At 33.6% G+C, this 20,327-nt stretch overlaps 1 protein-coding gene across 1 annotated transcript; it reads left to right on the forward strand.

Annotated features, from left to right (window-relative positions):
* Positions 1 to 284: 284 nt before the first annotated feature.
* Rbm13 (RNA-binding motif protein 13) lies at positions 285 to 8,220 on the forward strand. Its single transcript, XM_089632048.1, has 8 exons — positions 285 to 456; positions 590 to 636; positions 856 to 999; positions 1,657 to 1,839; positions 3,783 to 3,912; positions 4,866 to 5,066; positions 6,179 to 6,250; positions 8,009 to 8,220. The coding sequence occupies exons 1-8, from the start codon at positions 442 to 444 to the stop codon at positions 8,123 to 8,125; spliced, it is 909 nt and encodes a 302-aa protein (XP_089488174.1). The 5' UTR covers positions 285 to 441; the 3' UTR covers positions 8,126 to 8,220.
* The last annotated feature ends 12,107 nt before the right edge of the window (positions 8,221 to 20,327 follow it).

Raw genomic sequence — 20,327 nt, forward strand, 5'->3', positions numbered from 1 at the left:
ACAAAAAATAAAAAAAGGTAAACATGTACTTTCAAGCCATAATATTTTTCACTGGAGTTCCTTAACATCAAATTGGTTCCAAATAGTTTTGAACATTCGCTCGCAGTCCCTTCCTACTTCGTAGAAGTCCTACCATATAAATAAGCAATTCTCCAGTACACCACTAAGCAGGCAAATAAAAAAAATTGAGCAAGGATTTTCGTGTACTGACTAATAATTTTGGGTATTATTTGGTCGGCTAAGATGGTAGCATCTAATTTTGACAGATCTCGCAGGTTTTATAAGTCTATGGTTGTTTGGCACTTTTGGCAGTGCTCTTTTTGAATTTGAAGTTTCTGTGTTTTGGGGTTAGGTTTGTACTGCGCATGGTGATTCGTGTTTTGTGGTGTTAGTTATTGTGAATTGTGTTATTTCCATTAGAAAACAACAAACAGTCTCAAAATGCAGCACGACGATGTAAGTATTGAATAATGCCAATCTTTACTAATACGGCTAGCATAATATATAGTATTGAAACTGCATTCCCATAATATGGTTACCAAACTTATTTCTGTAAACATGTCTTTAAAATGATACATTTTTCTTTTAGGTGGTATGGAGTATTATAAACAACACATTTTGCTCCCATAAAGTCAAGTAAGTTAGCACAATCTTGTTTTATTGAATAAATGATTATTTGTTCATCGTGTTGGAATCGAAATATCAATGCAAAGTTAAAGAACCGCGTCTAATCCAATTTATAAAGACGTTTTTCATTATAATTATTTGTGTGTTATAAGTCATTTAAGCATTTAAATTTCATGTAAATATGCATGCAACGGCAGATTATTAATTAATGTGATTTTGCTTTTGCAGCACCAAAACACAGAAGTTTTGCCGAAATGAATACAGCTTAACTGGTCTGTGCAACAAGTCATCATGCCCCCTGGCCAACAGCAAATATGCCACTGTACGAGAAGAAAATGGTGTTGTTTATCTTTTTATGAAGACTGCCGAAAGGTGAACTAAAATATTATATGCTTGAGTAATATATATTATACATCCCTACAGGGACCTCCCTCCTAAATTACGCCACACTGGACCATACGGTAGGTGCACAATCCGCTATATGCATCATTGCTTAGTCTTATTTCAGCATATCTCGCTATATACTACCAATGCCAATATATGGCGAGCGATAAGCTGAAATAGACCAAGCCACGAAAATATAGAGCGCTTATAGTGTGGTTTGTCACAGGCTTAATTGTCTTTTTACTTCTACCTTTTTACTTAACCCATTTGGCCTCAGCCATTTTTTCATTAAAAAAACCCTTAATGTTTTTAAAAAATGCTGTCTTTGGGGTCATAGTGATTTGTTTTTGGGGTATTATGCCATGTTGCGCTACCTCCTTCTTTAGCCAACGTTTCGGACAGAATTGCAGTGTCCATCATCAGGGCAGATGTGTAATTTAGAATTAAATTAATAATTACACATCTTCCCTTATGATGGACACTGCAATGCTGTCCGAAACGTTGGCTAAAGAAGGAGGTAGCGCAACATGGCATAATACCCCAAAACAAATCACTATAATACTTTTGGCCGTGAAAATCTCAAATCATATCTTTGGGGTCTTTATTTTTTAAGAATATATTCTTTATTGTCTCATTTCTGCCCAGGTCCATGTTCCCCGGCAAGACATGGGAAAAGGTGAAACTGTCCCGTAACTTTGAGAAGGCCATCCATCAGATAAACGAGAACCTTCTCTTCTGGCCGGGATTCATCAAGTCCAAGTGCAAACAGAGGCTCGTCAAGATAACACAGTACTTGATACGTATGAGGAAAATCAAACTGCGAAGGGTGTAAGTACCACAATTTCTGTTAACAGAAATTACAAATAATACACAGTTACAAATAACATTTAGGGCTGGTGTTTCAATTTTAAGCTCGGTTAAACACACTTCGGCCGGGAAAGGTAGTTCTACCCGTTCGGTCGATTGATGCGTAACGGCGGTAAGGTTAGTTCTACCTTTTGCGATGGCCTCATTTCAATGACAGAAAAGAAAAAAGGACCCAACTATATGTACATAATTATCGAATCGTAATCAAAGACTTCTTTTTATATTTTTCTTCGTGCCTTTCGTTTACATCGGTATTTCAACAAAAGTACCCTAAATTATTTGTTATTTTAATAATTCAATTCCTGGAATGAGGGTTTTTATGACCCCGGAACCTGAAGCGAATCTCTATCTCTGTTCCGCACCCACTCCTATGTGCAAGCGAGCGAGAGATGTCGTGCGTATTTAAAGAAAGCAGGTATGGGCAAATACCGATAAGCGGACCATAATAAACATATTACAAGGTTAATTGAGTTGCATTTCAAATAATATTACATTACAATGTACACTCCTCTTCCAGCCACAAGCTGATGCTTCTATGGAAGAGGGGTCTTGAAATATTTGATCATATATTGTAACAAATAAACAAAAATGTACTTAAATAATAAACAAAAAAAAAAATTCGATTTTCGTTTAGTACTTCGTTAAGCTGAGTTACTACGTAGAAATTTTTATTAAAATATTTCAACTATTTTCAAAGATATAGCGATTTACAACAAATTAATGAAATTCACGCGGGACCTTTATTTTCGCCCTAAACAGCGTAGCGCCAGCGCCAAAAATACTTCCTAGAAATGTGTTGAGAGATATTTACGTTCATCGAGGTGCCAATCTGACAACCCAATCTGACTATAACATTCCTGAATATGTATGTAAATTGAAAAACCGTTCTTCAGTGAAACCTCTCTTATAAGATTTTCGAAGCACTAGAAAAAAGATTTTATATGGTTTTTACTTCGTGGGTTTTGAATTAGGCCAATTTTTATTTTTACTTTTAAGGAACCGACAAGTCAAAATCTCTTAAATGTGAAAACTTCTTATGGGGGAATCTTATTTGCAGGCTTTACTTAATCTTACATTTATTTTTCATTTTGTAGACAAGAATCTTTGCTACTTTATCTTTATCTTTATTCCCGCAATCGCTGTATGTGCGATCGAGACCATAATAGCTGCACCCAAATTTATTGTCCCTCTCTGAATACACTTCGCAGTGCCGTGTCCGAAGTGTAGACAATAGTAATTTTGAATTACCGGGTTTGCGTATTCAGCATAAATTCTTTGGTATCCGATGGTGATTTGTTTCTTTATTTACTAATATTCTCCTTATTTCGCAATCCACTTCCGCAATATAGTTGAAGGTATAATGATTTAAATGATGTTAAAATTACTATACTAAGTTATGTTAATCAATTAATTATATAAAAAAAGCAGAGATTTCTTACTTTTAAGCTGACTACATACTCAGTTTTGTTAGAGTTGTGTTCCTTTACAACCGGTAAAAAAATTCCGATTTGTAATGGGCCGCCACACTAGCAAAGCTCTTAGTTATTATCCCTTTTACCCTACAATAGCATCTCCCGCATGTTCGATCAGCACCGCCGAACACCGGTTACATTCCCAAAAACAGATTTATTTTGTCAGGATTTTTTTCAAAGACACTCACTCATGTAGTATGTTTATTTCTGAAGTAGATCAACTGAAAAAGCAAAACAAAGTAAAATAACACCGACTTTTTGTTTTGCTATTATCCCCTGAAGTGAAATACACATTGGAAAAAAATTAGCTGAAAATTGCAGCTAAAAATTTAGCTGCAAGTTCATTAAAATTTTTTTTATTTTTTTATTTTTACTTTTTTTACTAGGTACTCCTTTTCTATAATTAATGAAGTCTTATTACCTGTTTCACAGTAAAGAGATAATTCCCATCCAACGCAAGATCGAAAGAAGAGAAAGGCGCAGAGAAGAGAAGGCGTTGGTGGCGGCAAGAATCGACAATGCTATTGAGAAACAACTTCTAGATAGACTCAAAAAGGGAACGGTATGTTTCACACACAAGTTTTAAAAAAATACAACCAGGCAATTGTTTTTGATAAATAATTGTAAGCAATAATTAGTCGCCCGAAATATCAATAAAAATTGAAAATATCTCCCGACTAAAAATAAATGCCGCCAACGGGAATTGAACCCGTACCTTCTGATGTCCGGTCAGGTGCTCTGTAACCACTGAGCTATGTCGGCTTATTTCCAGCATTTATTTTTACTCATAAAACCTTGTCTTATAAATATTAGTTTATCATTAAAAAATAATGTTATTAATAATTTAAAAAAAATTTTGATTTTAAAATGTACAACTGAATAACTGAATAACTTGATCATCGAACCGTACAAGACAAGAAGAAGGTAATATAATTAAAGTCACTAGCAGACTGCCGATTAGCCGGTTAAACCTCTGGTACAGTGGCATCCGTCAGGGACCATTCCGGTGAAAAGCAAACCGGAAGCATATCCATTGGCAGGTTGGCGTCGGGAAGTACTGTCGCTTCCAAAAATCAAATGTCGCACGCTGGCAATTAATTTGATAACAATTGCTTAAAAATATAAAGTCATATTCAAAATGAAAAGGTGGCACTATTTTTTCATCAATAAGTCTGTTTAAAAATGCTAATTTTGGTTGAGTGTCTGTAACTCCGGTTCAATGAATTCTAGAACTCAGATTTGCTTTGAGTTTAAGTGTCATTTTCAAAATCGGTACTGTTTGTTTGACAAAAATCCAGACAAGCAATAAAGTGCCTACCAACAATATAATATTTTAACAGAAAATTATTTTAATTGTCTTTTCAAAATTGGAATTATAATATCATGTGATTTTTCACGGGATATTATAATAAATTATATCGATCCCAACAATCGATTTTATCAACTTAGAGACAATTTGTTATGACCTCCTTTGAAGTTTACATTGTGTATTTTATTTGTTTCTGCTATTTCCAGTACAATGATATCTACAACTTCCCGCAAATGGCATTCGATAGTGCCCTCCAGGCCGAGGAGATATCGGGAGAGAGTGAGGATGAGGAAGATGATGAGTCCGAAAAGGAGGAAGAGAAGGAATTGGAACCAGAACTGGAGAAGGAGCTATTGAGGAACAGGAATGATTTTGTAGAGGCGGATAGTGACATGGAAACGGACGAGGTTTGTACACAGTATATTAATAAAAAAAAAAGAAAAGTAACGATTCCCGGATTACGACTAACAAAATTTGAAAAACTCCTACTACAATCATACTAAGTGGAAATGTTGCTTCTGTCATGACGGCAGCAGAGCACTTAGCTAGCAGAGAAATTGAACCTATGAGGCCTGGGAGGCGATCTGTCGCATTTATTAACTTGAACACTAAACGGTCAACAATAGGGTATTTTCACCATTTTTTTGTATACTTGTAAAAAAATTACGATAAGGAAGGTATTTTTTATATTATTTTTACGTCGACGAATAAGAATTGTAACAGTTTTAAATGTTCCATTTTTGATTTGCCGGCAAAATGGCATGCTTGTTTTTCTTTATGAATATAGAGTTGTTGATGTAATGCTACGTATACATACGCGAGCCGAACTACCGAACTGAACCTCAACTTATGGGAAAGGAACAAAGCAACCGCAAAGGGCGCGAAACACCGCTTGCAGTTGCTTCGTTCCTTTTCTGTAATGCGTGGCTCAGTTCGCGTTTAAGTTCACAAATGCATACTTACCATTACACCGGCCAACATCGGTGACAGCCGTCTTACCAGCCGGTAGCGTTTTCTACATCATAATGACGTTGTGACCAGTTGGAACCATTCGGAATGTACAGTTTTAGATTGTTTTTAAAACCTATTATAATTATGAATTAAAATTACACGCTTTTAGTGTGATGTTCAGAATCAGAAAAATAAACTTTAAATCCTCTGCATATTTTTAACGGTGCTCATAGTTTGTGAAAAAACCCCAATTATATTTTTTCTTCATATGAAATATCTACTGTCCAGAGCCAGGTACCTTACAGCTCTCTCATGAAGGTCACAATGAGATCACTGTCACAATCTCAAAACATTTATTCATAATTCTATGGTAACCTTTGCTTGGGAAAAGAAGCAGAAATAACCTAAAAATGAGATAGGCTGACGACCTGAAGGGAACTGTTGGCTTTACATTGAAAGAGCTACCAAGAATTGAATACTCTTTTGAGGGAGGATTACGTTCAAAGCGTAAAGGCTGATGCACAAGATTATTATGTATAAATTAAATTAGTTTTCTTTTTGTCCACAGGAAAGTGAATCAGGAATTAAGGAAAATGCTTCCGTTTCAAGCGATTTTGAATCTGAGACATCAGATATTGAGGTAATTATATTTGAAATTATTTAGACTATATTTAAATTCTTGGAGATATAAAAGTTTATAGGCCTGTGTACAATGACGTTACAATATATATATATAGACGAGCTGTAGAAATTTCAAAGTGGCAAGCAAAAATTCCGTTAGTTACGTAGTTTTAATACTACACTGTTACGTGTTGCATAAGGTCGTGTCCTACCTGTAAGTAAATTGCCTTAAAAAAGTTTCAAAATGCCCTCGTGTGTGACGAGAAAGTGTTTTAATTACTCGGCAAATACTAGTAAAAGCCAAGGAATAACATTTAATTTGTAAATACACGCAAACACTTTTTTCGAGGTCTGCTCGCCCAGACACCCAAATTACGTCACAGAGAAAATGCTAGGTCGACTAGAGTAGAGGTCTGCTCGCCCAGACACCCAAATTACGTCACAGAGAAAATGCTAGGTCGACTAGAGTAGAGGTCTGCTCGCCCAGACACCCAAATTACGAAGTAAGTGCTGATGCCAACTAAACTTTATTGTTTAAAATAAATAATCACTTTGTTTTTTTATATGCTTGCGGTAAAACAGCATACAAATCAGCAGTAACAACGAGTATTAACAACAATCGTCGCCATTTGCGAAATGTCGTTGCTCTATTATGGAACGGCACTGACTCAGTCACTTGAAACCTCAAAATCTGTCAGGTGTCCAGTCTTATAACTCTAGGTCTTGAGACAGTATTCGATTAGTAAATTTGAATCCAAAACGCTGCCCTGTCCTATCGTTTATTTCATTCATTCACACATATTTTTTGTAATGTTTTACCTTTGTGATGTATGAACAGTGTTTGAATTAAGAATTTACTGGAAACAAGAGTTTCTTACTTGCCACATTTTATCTTAATTTTGTGAGACAATATCAAGTCTAGATGTATTGTAACATCATTGCCTGTGTGTCTATTTTTTTGTCTCCACACAATGTCTAGAAAAAAAAACAGATTTAAAAAAAAAAATTAAATTTTTAATTAAATATGTATAGATGTCAGATTATATTAGTGGCGGCTCGTGACTTTGGAGTGTGCTAGAATGCTAATTTTAAAAATCAGCACTATTGATTTTGTTGCAACGAAAACGAAATAGAAATTCTCTCAGGAAATTGGTACAGCACACCGCCAAACTGAAAATTCCTGAAAATCTTCATACGAAAACCAAACTTTCGAAATAAAAAAAATCATTTTTGGCTAAAACAACATCTTTCAATCTTATGGTGTGTATAAAGAGGAAAATTTTTTCCGCGAGCCGAGCCACGAATTATAAGAAAGGAACGAAGCAACTGCAAACGGCGCGAAACGCCGATATTTAAATTTCTCCTGTTTATACACTGCCTTAGCACTAACACACTCAAAATTCTCAAACCGCCACTGGAGTATATTCACAAAATATTAAAAAATATGCTAAAATGTGCACCAAAATGGTCAAAATGTGTACTAAAAATGACATTCATGTGAATACATGCCTGACATATACAATGACAACAAGAATTCCTAAATATTATGCATGTAAATATACCAGGAAGAAATGCAGTCCTTGTTTACCGATATTTAAATGGAAGATGCTCCCCTTGGAACCGGCGCACAGCCGGGAAACTCTCCAAATGTGTCTAACATTTGTTCACAGTTGACATTCGGTCCCACTGTCCCCGTGCCTCGTGCAGCGAGTGCCCTCAGTCTCTCAGTTTCTCTGACAGGTAAGACTTGTGATTGTAATGTGTTTATTTATTGCAGGACACACAGCTACAAGTAATTAAGGGCAAGGACAAGAAGCCATTGAGGAAACCAAGAGTAGAGATTGAGTACGAGACAGAGCCAGCCACCTCATCCAGAAGTCGGATGAAGCATTAAAGGAAGCCAATCATTTTATTATTGACTGACTCCCCCTCCTTAAATAATATTTTCTATAATTTAATATTTTCCAAAAACACTACAGAGAAATATAAAAATATGAAATTAAAACTTGGCTATTTATTATGGAGGATGTTTATTTATGTAGTGTGGCTGTTTGATTGATTTTAGGGAATTTTAGATTGTGTGCATCGGGCACTTTGGGCACAGGGATGCACACATCAGTGAGAATACGCTTTCTATGCGATAGAAACCCAGAGCTTAATCAAATTCCTTAGAATATTAATAATACGTCTTAACTCCAGTAAAATATTGGCAGGATTTACTTATATTGGCTGGCAACTCTGGCCGCTAGAGGCGCTAGTATAGAATGGCATAATGATGCATAAAATCTGTTGAAATGTATGAAAGAAAATCAAACCTCACAATTCGTGCCGCCAGGAGGCACTAGTGTAGCAAACTGCCATCAGAATGTATGGGAAATGTCAGAAGTTGGTGGTACAACTATTTTACAGTATTTGGTTTAATGGACTTATTCGAAATTGACCATAGAAAAGATATGAATTTAGTTTGCAGAAGCTTCCTCACTGGATGGAGATATTGGGACTGCTATTTCCAATTCAGCTTTGCAGACAACCATTTTTTTTAAACTTAAGCTCTACGTAGGAGGCCCTGAGAAAAAGAAACTCTCTCAGGGCCTATGTCATCTTTGGGGATGCTGTGTGGGGGGTCTTCTTATGAAAAGGAAGGTGAGGAAGTTTTGGGAAGGAAAAAGGTGTGAGTGGTGGGTAGGAATCTGAGGGTCAGTGTCCAGGAGTAACGGGCGAACGCATCCGCCGCCAAGACCTAGACAAACCTTGAGAAAAAAAAAAAAAAAAAAAACAAATCAAACAAAAACCTTAAACAAACCTTTCAAACCCATGAACATGGGCACCCCTGCTAAGTCACCAAACGTAGCGAACCACTTGGGGTGACCTATGGCAGAGGTGTTGGTTATCCAATAAATGGTTTCCGCAACAGCGGTACCGGTACCTGCCTCCCAGATTGAAAAGAGTTAATTGTTTTCATTGGTTACTATTTTAATGTGTTTCCTCATATGCAATGAATTTATTTTTGGATTTTAATATTTACTAATAATTAACGAATTTCGAATTATACAAACATTTTGTATGAATAAATTTTTGGTGAAAATTTAGAATTAGGCATTTTTTCGAACTATCGGGGTACAAATAAACGGGGTTCTACTGTAATAATTATTTCTATGAATCTAAATTAAATAATTACATTTTTAGTAGAGATGGTTGATATTCCTGTCTTAGTTACAAAAACTGAGAAATTTGGGAGGCGGGTATGGGCACTGCCGCCCCAGGAACCATTTATTGGATAACCAACACTTCTGCCACAAGTTCACACAACATTCTGATATAGGTGATGTAATATGTGATATAGATGTGATATCTATGTGGTATAGGTGCGGACATAAATAAACCACCCACGGTGTTGAGATAATGTAAAAAAAGGAACCAGTTTCTTTGCTGTCACTGGAGCTTTCAATATTATTTCTCTGAGGAACTGGCTATTTTTGGAACTGGTTCTTTTTGTTTACTTGTGCCACACCTTTCTACGGTAACTGGAACCGCAGTGACAACTATTTCAGGAGGTATCAATCATCTTTATTTTTCAGTTAATAATTAATTGTTCCAAACAAAGCTTGTCTATGAATTTATTTTGGACTTGTATTATTATTCCATTATTATCTATTATGGTAGCGTCTTCTAGAGGAGAGACGTATTTACCCAGTAATTTTATTGACTTCTCTGGTCTATTAGAAAGCTTTATGGGGAAAAGGGATAAATCAGTATTTTTGCCTACTGTATTTCTTTAGATTAAAAGAACTCGAAAGAAGAAGAAGATTAAAAAAGATTAAAAGAAGTACACACCAGATGTACTCCTCACTCCAATGACGGGGAAAAGAGATATTGCACTACAAAATACTGATTTTTTTCGCTCTGCTAAGGTATTACTTGTAATTCAGTTTCAGTTCAATGCTTTTAGTTTCCTACAGACTGTTTAAAAAATTTACCCCTTTTTTAAAAGTTATAATAAATTATATATTTTTAATTTAATTAAAATATACGAAAGAAAGAAAGAAGTGAGAAAAATTCAGTTCAGAGTAGCCATGTATCCTTTAATAAGGTTGTCCCCTTTCAAATATTCAACGCTGAACAACGACACCGCCAGCAAATTGGGATTAATGTGATTTTTGTGAATTTCAATTGCCTCCGTAATCAGGCACGCTCTATGCATTTTCCGTCTTCCCATGACTTCAGGAACAAATCCAAAGTAATGTCCGGTTTTAAGAAAAAAGGTTCGGCAGTTGCCAATTTGTCAGAGATGGCCCAGTTTATGTAAACTTACGAACGACGACATTTATGAACCATAAGAAGTTACATACATTATTGATAAATCATTTATCGATAGACTGTGCTAGGTCCCCAGACTAGCCAGTCAACGTTCCCCCGTTCCCCATGCCCAGTCCCCTGACATTTGAAGTAGGTCCACTTGGACCGTGTTACAAAAGCCATCCAACCCAAAATTTGACTTTTTGATGAATCCTATTACTTCATCAATATTGATATTTCCATATTGTACTGAAGACAGCCAACCCAAAAGTTAAAAATTGGTAACATTCATGTCTTGTGGATTGAAAATATTATATTCACACATAAATATGCAGAAAAAAACCTGTGCTTTGGATGATGTGTTCAACTTTTTTTTTTTTTTTTTTTTTTTTATTGAATTTTTTTTTTTTTTATACATACATGGTTACATAAAATATTGAAAAATGTATAAAAAATATTGAAATAAATGTACATAATTAAAAAAAAATCCCACGAAGGCGAAGCCTGAGTGTGGGTATTATAAGTATTTTTATCTTATTTCTATGGTTTAAGTGAAGATACAATATTAAATATAAATTTAAGTTATTTTAAAAGAGTTACTGTAGAGATACAATACAAGAAACTAAATCATGTAACATGTAAAAGTTTTAAAATAACACAAAAAATAAGGTAAATACTAGTTTTTGAAGACATCTTAAAAAGTGAATTAGCAGACAAAGCATTACAAACAATAAAATATATCCGCTGTTTTGTATGTATGTGAAATAATAAAAAATAATGTATACATTGATATAAATGTTACAGATAGCTTTGCTAAAACTTATAAGAAAAAAATATCTAGTTCAGTGTTTTTTAGCCAAGATTTGATGTACTTTTTAAAAGATTGAAGGTTTACACACGTGTCCCTTTTAAAGGTTGTACATAAAGAATTATACATTTTTGGAGCAATAAAACTAATATGCCTTTGGGCCAACCTGGTTTTGCAGTGAGGCACAGCATATTCACAAGCGCCATGTCGTTGGCTGGCACGATTTGAATTTTTAATAAAGTTGTTTGGTCGCGTATAAATAAATTTAAGACATTGAGCACTATAAGTCTGCTTAAGGTCCAAAATTTCAGTTTCTTGGAACAATTGTTTAGAGGGATAGGATTTAGTCTTTTGGTACATTATCTTAATAATTGATTTTTGTGCAATTTCTAGTGGTTTTACATGATTGTTGAAAGTTCCGCCCCAGCCAATTATTCCATAGGAAAGAGATGAATGAACTAGTGAGTCATAAACTAGTTTCATGGTTTTTATATTTACTACATTACTCATTCTTTTAAAAATATATTTTAGGTATCTCAATTTGTTAACAGTTTTTTCAATATGGCTGGTCCATTTAAGTTGACAATCTATAGTTACACCTAAATACTTAATAAGTTTTCCAGATTTCATCTCCTCACAGTTACAGAATGTGTTTGGGTTACAATTTACGTTATGAAACTTCAAATTAAGATTGGTTTTAGGAGCCGACTTCTGTGTGTTATAGAAAGGAATACAAATAGTTTTATCATAATTTAGGGTAAGTAGGTTTCTATCTAGCCACTCTTTGACAATAGTAATACATTTGTTAGCTTTATTAGTAGTATCTTCCCATGATTTTCCTTGGACTGTTATTGCAGTATCGTCAGCAAATGAGAAAATTTTACCAGGTATTTTAATATTACATAAGTCATTTATATATATTAGAAAGAGTAACGGCCCCAATACAGTTCCTTGTGGTACACCATGTTTTACTAATCAAAATTGCTCAAATATGTTCCAATTTTTGTGCATTGTTGGCGATTCAATATATAATTTTGTAACAGCATGAGACATTTGTGTTGAATTCCAATGTTGGATATTTTCTTTAAGAGAGTTCTATGGTTGACTGTGTCAAAGGCTTTCTTTAAATCTAAAAAAATGGTTAAAGTTTTGATGTTTGAGTCCAGGTTAGAATAAATGTTTTTGGTTAAATTAAATATAGCATCATCAGTACCTAGTTTAGTTCTAAAGCCATATTGGTTAGGTGAAAGGAGTGAGTTTGATTCCAGAAAATCGACGATACGTTTTTTAATGCATTTTTCTAATATCTTAGACAATTGAGAAGTTAATGTGATTGGTCTGTAGTTGTCTGTTTTACATCTAGGTCCTGATTTGTGTATTGGGATGATGTTAGCTAGTTTGAATTTATTCGGAAAAATACTATCTCTGATGCATGCGTTAAATATATGGTGTAATGGTTTGATTATATGTTTTTTTATAGATTTAATTGTAGTGTTACTTAAGTTGTCTGGGCCATTTGCAGACCTAGCGTTTAGATTGTCAATGTGGTTTGTGATTTCAAGTTCAGTTATTTCGGGAAATTCGGAAAGTTCGAAGGTAGAATTTTTAATCTTCAAAAAGTCTGGGGGTACATGCTCAGAGTGCAAGCTAAGAGAAGGATTATTGTCAATTAGGGTAGAGGCGATGTTTGTAAAAAAGTGGTTGAAATTGTTTGCAATATCTTTAGGATTATCAAGGATTATATTATTTTCAGTTATAATTTTTTGAGGAATTTTGTGTTCTTTTTGATTCCTGTTTGAGATCTCATTTATGATGTTCCATGTTTTTCGTGAGTCGTTATGTGCTTTTTGTAGTTGTTCAGAGTAATACTGGTGTTTGCATTTTTTTATAAGAGTATTTAGATAATTTCTATATATAATATAATGGTTACGTTTGTTGTAATTTTGTGCTTCATTTGTGGATAGGCAATGCTTTTCATGAGTTTTATAAGATTTGAACAGTTTATTTCTATGCTGAATTGAGATTATTAATCCGCGTGTAATCCATGGTTTTATGTGTCTGTGTTTACTTTTTGGTGCTGCTAATGGTTCATAACATTTTTCAATATGGTTTTGAATTATATCATAAAAGTTATTTAGAGATATATTTGTGTCATCATTAGAAAGCACTGAGACCCATGTTTCGGCTGTTAGTGAGATATCTAGAGATATGTAATTAATTTTGGTTTTGATTTGCTGACCGTTAATGTGATCTGTGTAGTTAGGTAATTTTTCAGTACAATGACCATAGAAGGTCGGATAGTGGTCTGTTATGTCAATTTTGAAGGTAGCAGATCTATGTGGGTAACTTTTATTTGATTTGAGGAATATGTGATCTAAACATGAATCATTTGGATGATTAGGCCTAGTGGTACTGTTCACGTAAGATAGATAACCTTTGGTATACAGTAAGTTCAAGTATTCATTTGCAGTTGGATTTAATATTGCGTTTTGTATGTTTATGTTGATATCTCCTACAATGAAGGAAAAATCGAATTGGTTCACATTAACTTCATTTATGAATGATTCAATTTCTAGAATGAATAGATTTGTGGATAAAGAGGGAGATCGATATATAGCCAATACTGAATATTTTTTTCCCCTTAAAGTAAATGTTACATGGACAGCATTAGAGTAATTGAATTTTAGTATATTTATATTTATGTTGGATAAAGATAGAGTATTATAAAATAAAGTAAGGCTATCATGCGAGGTATGTCTAGAGGGTATTGACAAGGTATTAAAGTTAGGTAAGCTGAAAGGGACACATTCTCGCATTTGGGTTTCAGTAAGTATTATTATATCTAGCTGGAAAGATAGAGAATTTAAAAGGATACAGAATTCGTCATAGTGTTTCCGGATACTTCTTATATTCATGTTCAGCATGTTGAAGTTAGTATCTTCGAAAATTGCATTTATTTCAATGAAGTTATCGCATTCTTGGGTTTTAGGAACAATATTGTCTGCGTAAGCCATTTTGTGTGAAGTTTTTATTTAATTTTGTCTTTTTTTTTATATATTTATATAAAATATATATTTATATATATTTTATATAAATATATATTTTATATAAAATATATATTTTTATATATTTTTATATAACTACTAATAGAAATGACGGAAACCGTTAAACAAACAAATATCTAAAAAAAAAAATTATTTCGCGGAAACCGTCCAACAAACACGATATCTACAAAAAAAACAATTTCACGGAAACTGACCAACAAACAAAATATCTAAAGAAAACAATTTCACGGAAACCGTCCAACAAATAAAATATCTAAAAAAACAAAGGCTTTACAAAAATATGATTTTTTAAATTTGCTGTTACCAACGAAAAGTGTAACCTTATTGACAAAATAACCAATATATTTTGCTTTGAATAAGGATTAACGCATCCATTGATATTTTGACTGAGACACAATAAATAATGCTTCGTTTTTGTAATATTAAAAAAAGTTTCTTTCTACCATTTTAAAACAGTTATGTAATATTGTTTTTAATTCCGCAACCATTAAAAGAATTCGATTATATCAGTTTGCCAATTTGTGGGTTGGATGGATTCTGTATAAAATGGTACACTTGAGAGTATTTTTAACCAAATATTTTTAATAATAACTAGATAATAACCTCGCGTCCAAAATTTTCTTAATATTAATTAAAATCGAGACCAAAATTTCTTTGAAATCATAAGACCAGTAAGTAGGTAGTTACTCAAGTTCCCGCATATCCAATTTCTACCGATTTGTAACAAGTTTCTCGTTAACTCTTTAAGTTTTTAAGTTCTAAAACAAATATGTGTTATTTTTGAAGATAATTTATATACACTTGTTATGCCGAAACGTTAATTATATGAAATTTCCTCCATAGAAAAAAATCGCAAAGTTAGCTCCGAAAATTATTTAAAACACGTTTTTTTTCTGTTATTTAATATGTTAAAGGCATGAAAACAAATCACAGTGTATCTTTAAATGCAACTAAAGCATTTGTCGAGATATTTTTTCTATATTTCAAACGAGTCGTGTTTTATTAAATATTTTCACTATTTTCGCTTAATTATTATCGTTTTTTTTTTTAAATATTAACGCGGTTCATCTAATAGTCGTATTTACATATCTCCCTTTCAAACCATCTTTTAGCGCTTACTACGGGGCCTTAAATACCCACCTGCTTAATTATTTAAAACAACTTTTTTATTTCAAATAAGTAATTTTACAAATTTTTGTACCATATGTTTGGCATCAAGTCGGCACGAGTAGTCGGTGTTTAATCAAAATAATATTTATTATTTGAGTTATTGGGATCAAATAGAATAAAATAAGAGGGTATGCGTATTTAAATTCATGAAAAAACATTCTTCCTTATGTCCTGGGACACCCTGGCATACACGCATACTCGCGAAGTAAATTACATTATGTTGTTTAACCCCTCCAGCGTTTCAGGGTCATATATGACCGGGCGATCATATTTTATAAACTATTTATATCTTTTTTCTATCATGCGGAAAACTTATATTTTTTGACATTAGAAAGAAAAATAATAATTCTCCTGGTTGCCTCAAATATTTATACTGGAATCCATTAATAAAATCCTAAAAATAGCCAAAATGAATAACTCATATTTCACGCCGCTATCGTAACAATCGGTTTAACTTTAAAAATTCTTTCTTATTTTTTATTAAATGAACGTGATAAAAGTGAAGGTACAGTTTACTTACAAATTCCCCAAACAAAACGAAGGTGTTTTCGAAATATCGAGTTCTCGCATTTTTTCAATGATTGGAGTAAAAATGTGGGTAGCGTTTTTGAAAACACGTTTATATTATAATTTTATTATTTTGAAATAGTAATGTTTATTTGAAATGCATACACCGGAAAGAAAATTTTATCTAGTTTCTAAAAGTAAAATAATTAAAAAATAAGATGTATAGCGCATTTGAAATACACAGAAAAACATTGCAAACTGTATAAAAGGATGAAGTACTGAAAGGTTAATTTCATTAAGGCACCACGAAACTCCAATAGATGAATTTTCCGTTATTTTGGAAAGTATGCGCGCGCAAATCATATCTTACGAATTTTCGCCTTGCCCACCTGTTGTTACCGTTACAGAACTCGTAAGCTCTAACTTTGATGTCATCAGTAGTATGAAAACATTCTACAAGAAAGGTAGAGACTCGAATACCTACCAAATTTTCTACCGCGCGTTTGTTTTTCACACAATTTTTGCTTGTGATTTGATAGCTATTTTATTCAATAATATTATATTATAGACGTGGTGTAACATGGTGACGTTGTTTATTACCTGACATTGAAAACCGTGAATTAACGTATCAATAAAGCTCGCGATGTTTGAAACGGTGTCATGAAAAGTATCTGAATGAGTACGGGAAAAAACAAACGGAAGGATGATATTGCGAAAATTTAAAGCCGTGCATGGTTTTACGTACATAACAAAATAACACAATAACTTTACTAACAAATATTATTTATCTAGTAATTCTATTTCCTTCGTACATGTGTACATAACATTGTTTTCAAACGCCGCGTCTTTGGAAAATTTATCGTAAATAGTGATTTTCTAGTCTAATCTAGGTATCCTAAATTACAACCATTCATAGCTCATTAGATCAATGAATAGCTTTAAAAAAATCTTAATAATACATTTTTTAATAGAATAGTTAGGTGTGTTAAACCAAACTAATACTATTAACAAATATCGGAAGATTCAGAATTATTGTCATAGAACAGTAAAAAGTAATGTAATAATAAATAAGTACTTTGAATGTAATTTGTTCGAACAAATAATTAAAATATTTTCCCAAAGTACCCACCTAGTAGATAATCAATCAAAAATGGCGGTCGTGGACAAATCTGGCAGTGGGGATATGAACCAGTTATGGGTTCACCTAAGCGGACTGGCTGATGGAAATATCTTCGCCATTTATCCACGTATCCTCGAGGAGATCTTCAGACAGGAGGAGCAGCTCCGCGAAGATGACCAGCATTTGGATCTGGAGACTCTGGTCTTGCCAAGTGACATGGAGTTCCGACTGAAGATATACTTCCGGCTGGTGGAGAAGCAGAAGAAATTGGATGAGTGAGTATAAAAACGAATTTTCACAGGTCTCGTTCAGTGATAAAAATATTCATGCACATATGGCTGCACTTCGTTGGGAAGTTGTTGCTTCCATAATTGAGAAAGAAAGAAGATGAAGTCGATTTGAAGAGAACTTTAAGTTTCGGATAGGTGAGAGCCGAGCACAGCGCCACACAGTGGGCTGAAAATCGCCTTTCATAGACATAGAGACTTGAATTTTCAAGGGTATTTTTTTTGGCTAGAAATGGATTCTGCTGATTATTAATATGCTATAAAATTTCATATGAAGCAATAAGGAAGTTTAGTCCATTTTTTTTATTTTTTTTTATCAATGTTAGCATTCAAACTTAAATACTGGTATTTTTTTTTTTAAAGTTTTTTTTCATAATTAAATTAATTCTCAAAGTTTAAATTTTATTAAGCCCGCCAAAACGAGCGGAATCCGAGCGGTAAGAGGCGGGGTGTGGTGTGACGTCATTCGAACTGTGAAAACCACGTCGCATAAGCATTTTGTATCGAAAAATTTGTAATTCTTCAACAAGGAATTCCAGTAATTTTTTTACCAATGTTAACCGTCTATTAGAATTGATGTTATTAAAAAAAAGAAAATTGATTAAGATTTCATAGTTAAATTAATATTTTAAGTTAGAATATTTGCTTTTCTCGCCCGGTACGGTACTTGTACGGTATTGCCGTCGCTACTTGTTGACGTTCCCCGCGCGAATTCAGGACCACCGCGCAGAAAAGTAAAGACCAATAGTAAAATAACGGTTTACAGCCCAGTTCACTGTTTGACTTTTCTGGGCGGCCGGCGGCCTGAAGTGTATCACATGCTATGTGACATGTATAATAATAAAAACTTCTAAGTTATGCAATAAACAACATATTATTATAAAGCACTATACGAATATGTATCTTTAGAAATCCATTTCATATAATAATAACAACAAATACGTACATATATTTGACAAACCCAAATAAACCTTTGGCCTATACACCTCTCTCATCTAAACCGACCATCTCTCATGTAATAGAAAGAGATGCACCATAGGTGATCTGTTGTACGTACAATCACGACACATGTGACGTCAGAATTCTTTCGACCAATCGTGGAGCGTATACAGTCTATTGCTATTGAATGCTTTTTCAAGAACGTTTAACTAATTCTAAGAATAATAATATAGAAATATATTTATATATTTAGAATCGATATTTTTTGATCTACATGAAGATATTTTTTATAAGTCAAAATATTTTTTACTCAACTTCCTTATTGCGTGTACAAATGAAGAAGTTGTCATTTTTTTAAGAAAAAAATGTATGGCATTGACATTAAAAATGAGGCTATCTCTAGAATCATAAGGTTGGCCATTCTATCCTTACACACAGATATACTACTATTTTATTGTGGCGCAACGTGCGATTTTTTTTTTAAATCCTCAAAGTTGAAAAAAACACTTTTTAATGTTGATGATTCATTTTAATGCTTAAATGCTTTAAATATGAGTAGGCTTGCAGTGTTAAAATATTTTTAACTAGACAAAGCATACAATATGCATTTAAGCATTAAAATGAATGATCAACATTAAAAAGTTTTTTTTTCAACTTTGAGGATTTAAAAAAAAAAACTCAAGTTGCGCCACAATACGAAGTATGTCAAAAAAATACAAATAAATAGTAGTATATCTGTTTGTAAGGATAAAATGGCCAACCTTATGATTCCAGAGATAGCTTCATTTTTAATGTCAGTGCCTTACAATTTTTTCTTAACAAATTGATAACTCCTTCATTTGTACACGCAATTGCTTCGTACAAAATTTTATGGCATAGTAATGATCAGCAGAATCCATTTCTAGCCAAAAAAATACCCTTGAAAATTCAAGTCTCTATGTCTATGAAAGGCGATTTTCAGCCCACTGTGTGCCAGTAGCACCAGTGACGCTGCGTCGCGTCAGAGCAACATGCACTATACAAAAAAATTAAATTTACAATTACTTATAAACGATGTAGGGTTAAAAAAATTACCAAAGAAGATGACGACTTTCTTATAACTTTGGTGTCGCAACATCCATTAGTGCAAAATAATACAATAAAAAGATAGAATTTGGATTGAAATTGTTGCAAATTATTCATATCGCGGCCCTTGGACGTGACTAGTGCTCCAGTGACGCTGCGAAAGTGACACGGCAACACAGGTGCTGTGGTCTGAACTCTACCTGAATGGAAAAACTAGAAAAAATTAGAAAGAGCCATGTCCAAAGCTGAATACAAAAATATTAATGAAGAAAATGGCTCCATTCACCACGATCTTCACGGTGCGACGTCTTTAGTCTTCCAGTCCTCTGTCCCCCATCCGAGCCGTCCTGCTCCAGTCCTCTTCCACACAGTCTATCCACCTTTTCCTCGGTTTGCTTTTGAGTCACTTCCATTGGGCATTCACTAGGTACGGGTTGTTTCACGGAATTTGAAAAATTCATAAAATTTCAAACATGAAATTCAAGTTCTGTAATTATTTCATCATACATAAATTATAACAGAATTTTTTTAGGACTTTCACAGAATTTGAACTTTAACTTTTAATTTTGATGCATTGTTCAAATTCTGTTAAACAACCCGTCATTATAATTTTCGGCGCCTTTCCATAGGGCATTATTTCTTTCTTTCTTTGTCCATCCAGATGGTTGCATTATACATTGATATTTTTATGGGACAAGAGCAGAGAGCATAAGACAAGAGTCGCCAGATTCTCGGGCCAGTGGAACCAAGGCTTCCCGTTTTCGGGAGGGCGAAAGCAGACAAAAACATCAAATTAATTGATGTTGTTTCAGCTGAAAATGATTTTATTTATTTTACTT

This window comes from Hesperophylax consimilis, chromosome 5 (genome assembly GCF_061612785.1).
Source record: "Hesperophylax consimilis isolate HC1 chromosome 5, BYU_Hcon_1.0, whole genome shotgun sequence".
NCBI lineage: Eukaryota > Metazoa > Arthropoda > Insecta > Trichoptera > Limnephilidae > Hesperophylax > Hesperophylax consimilis.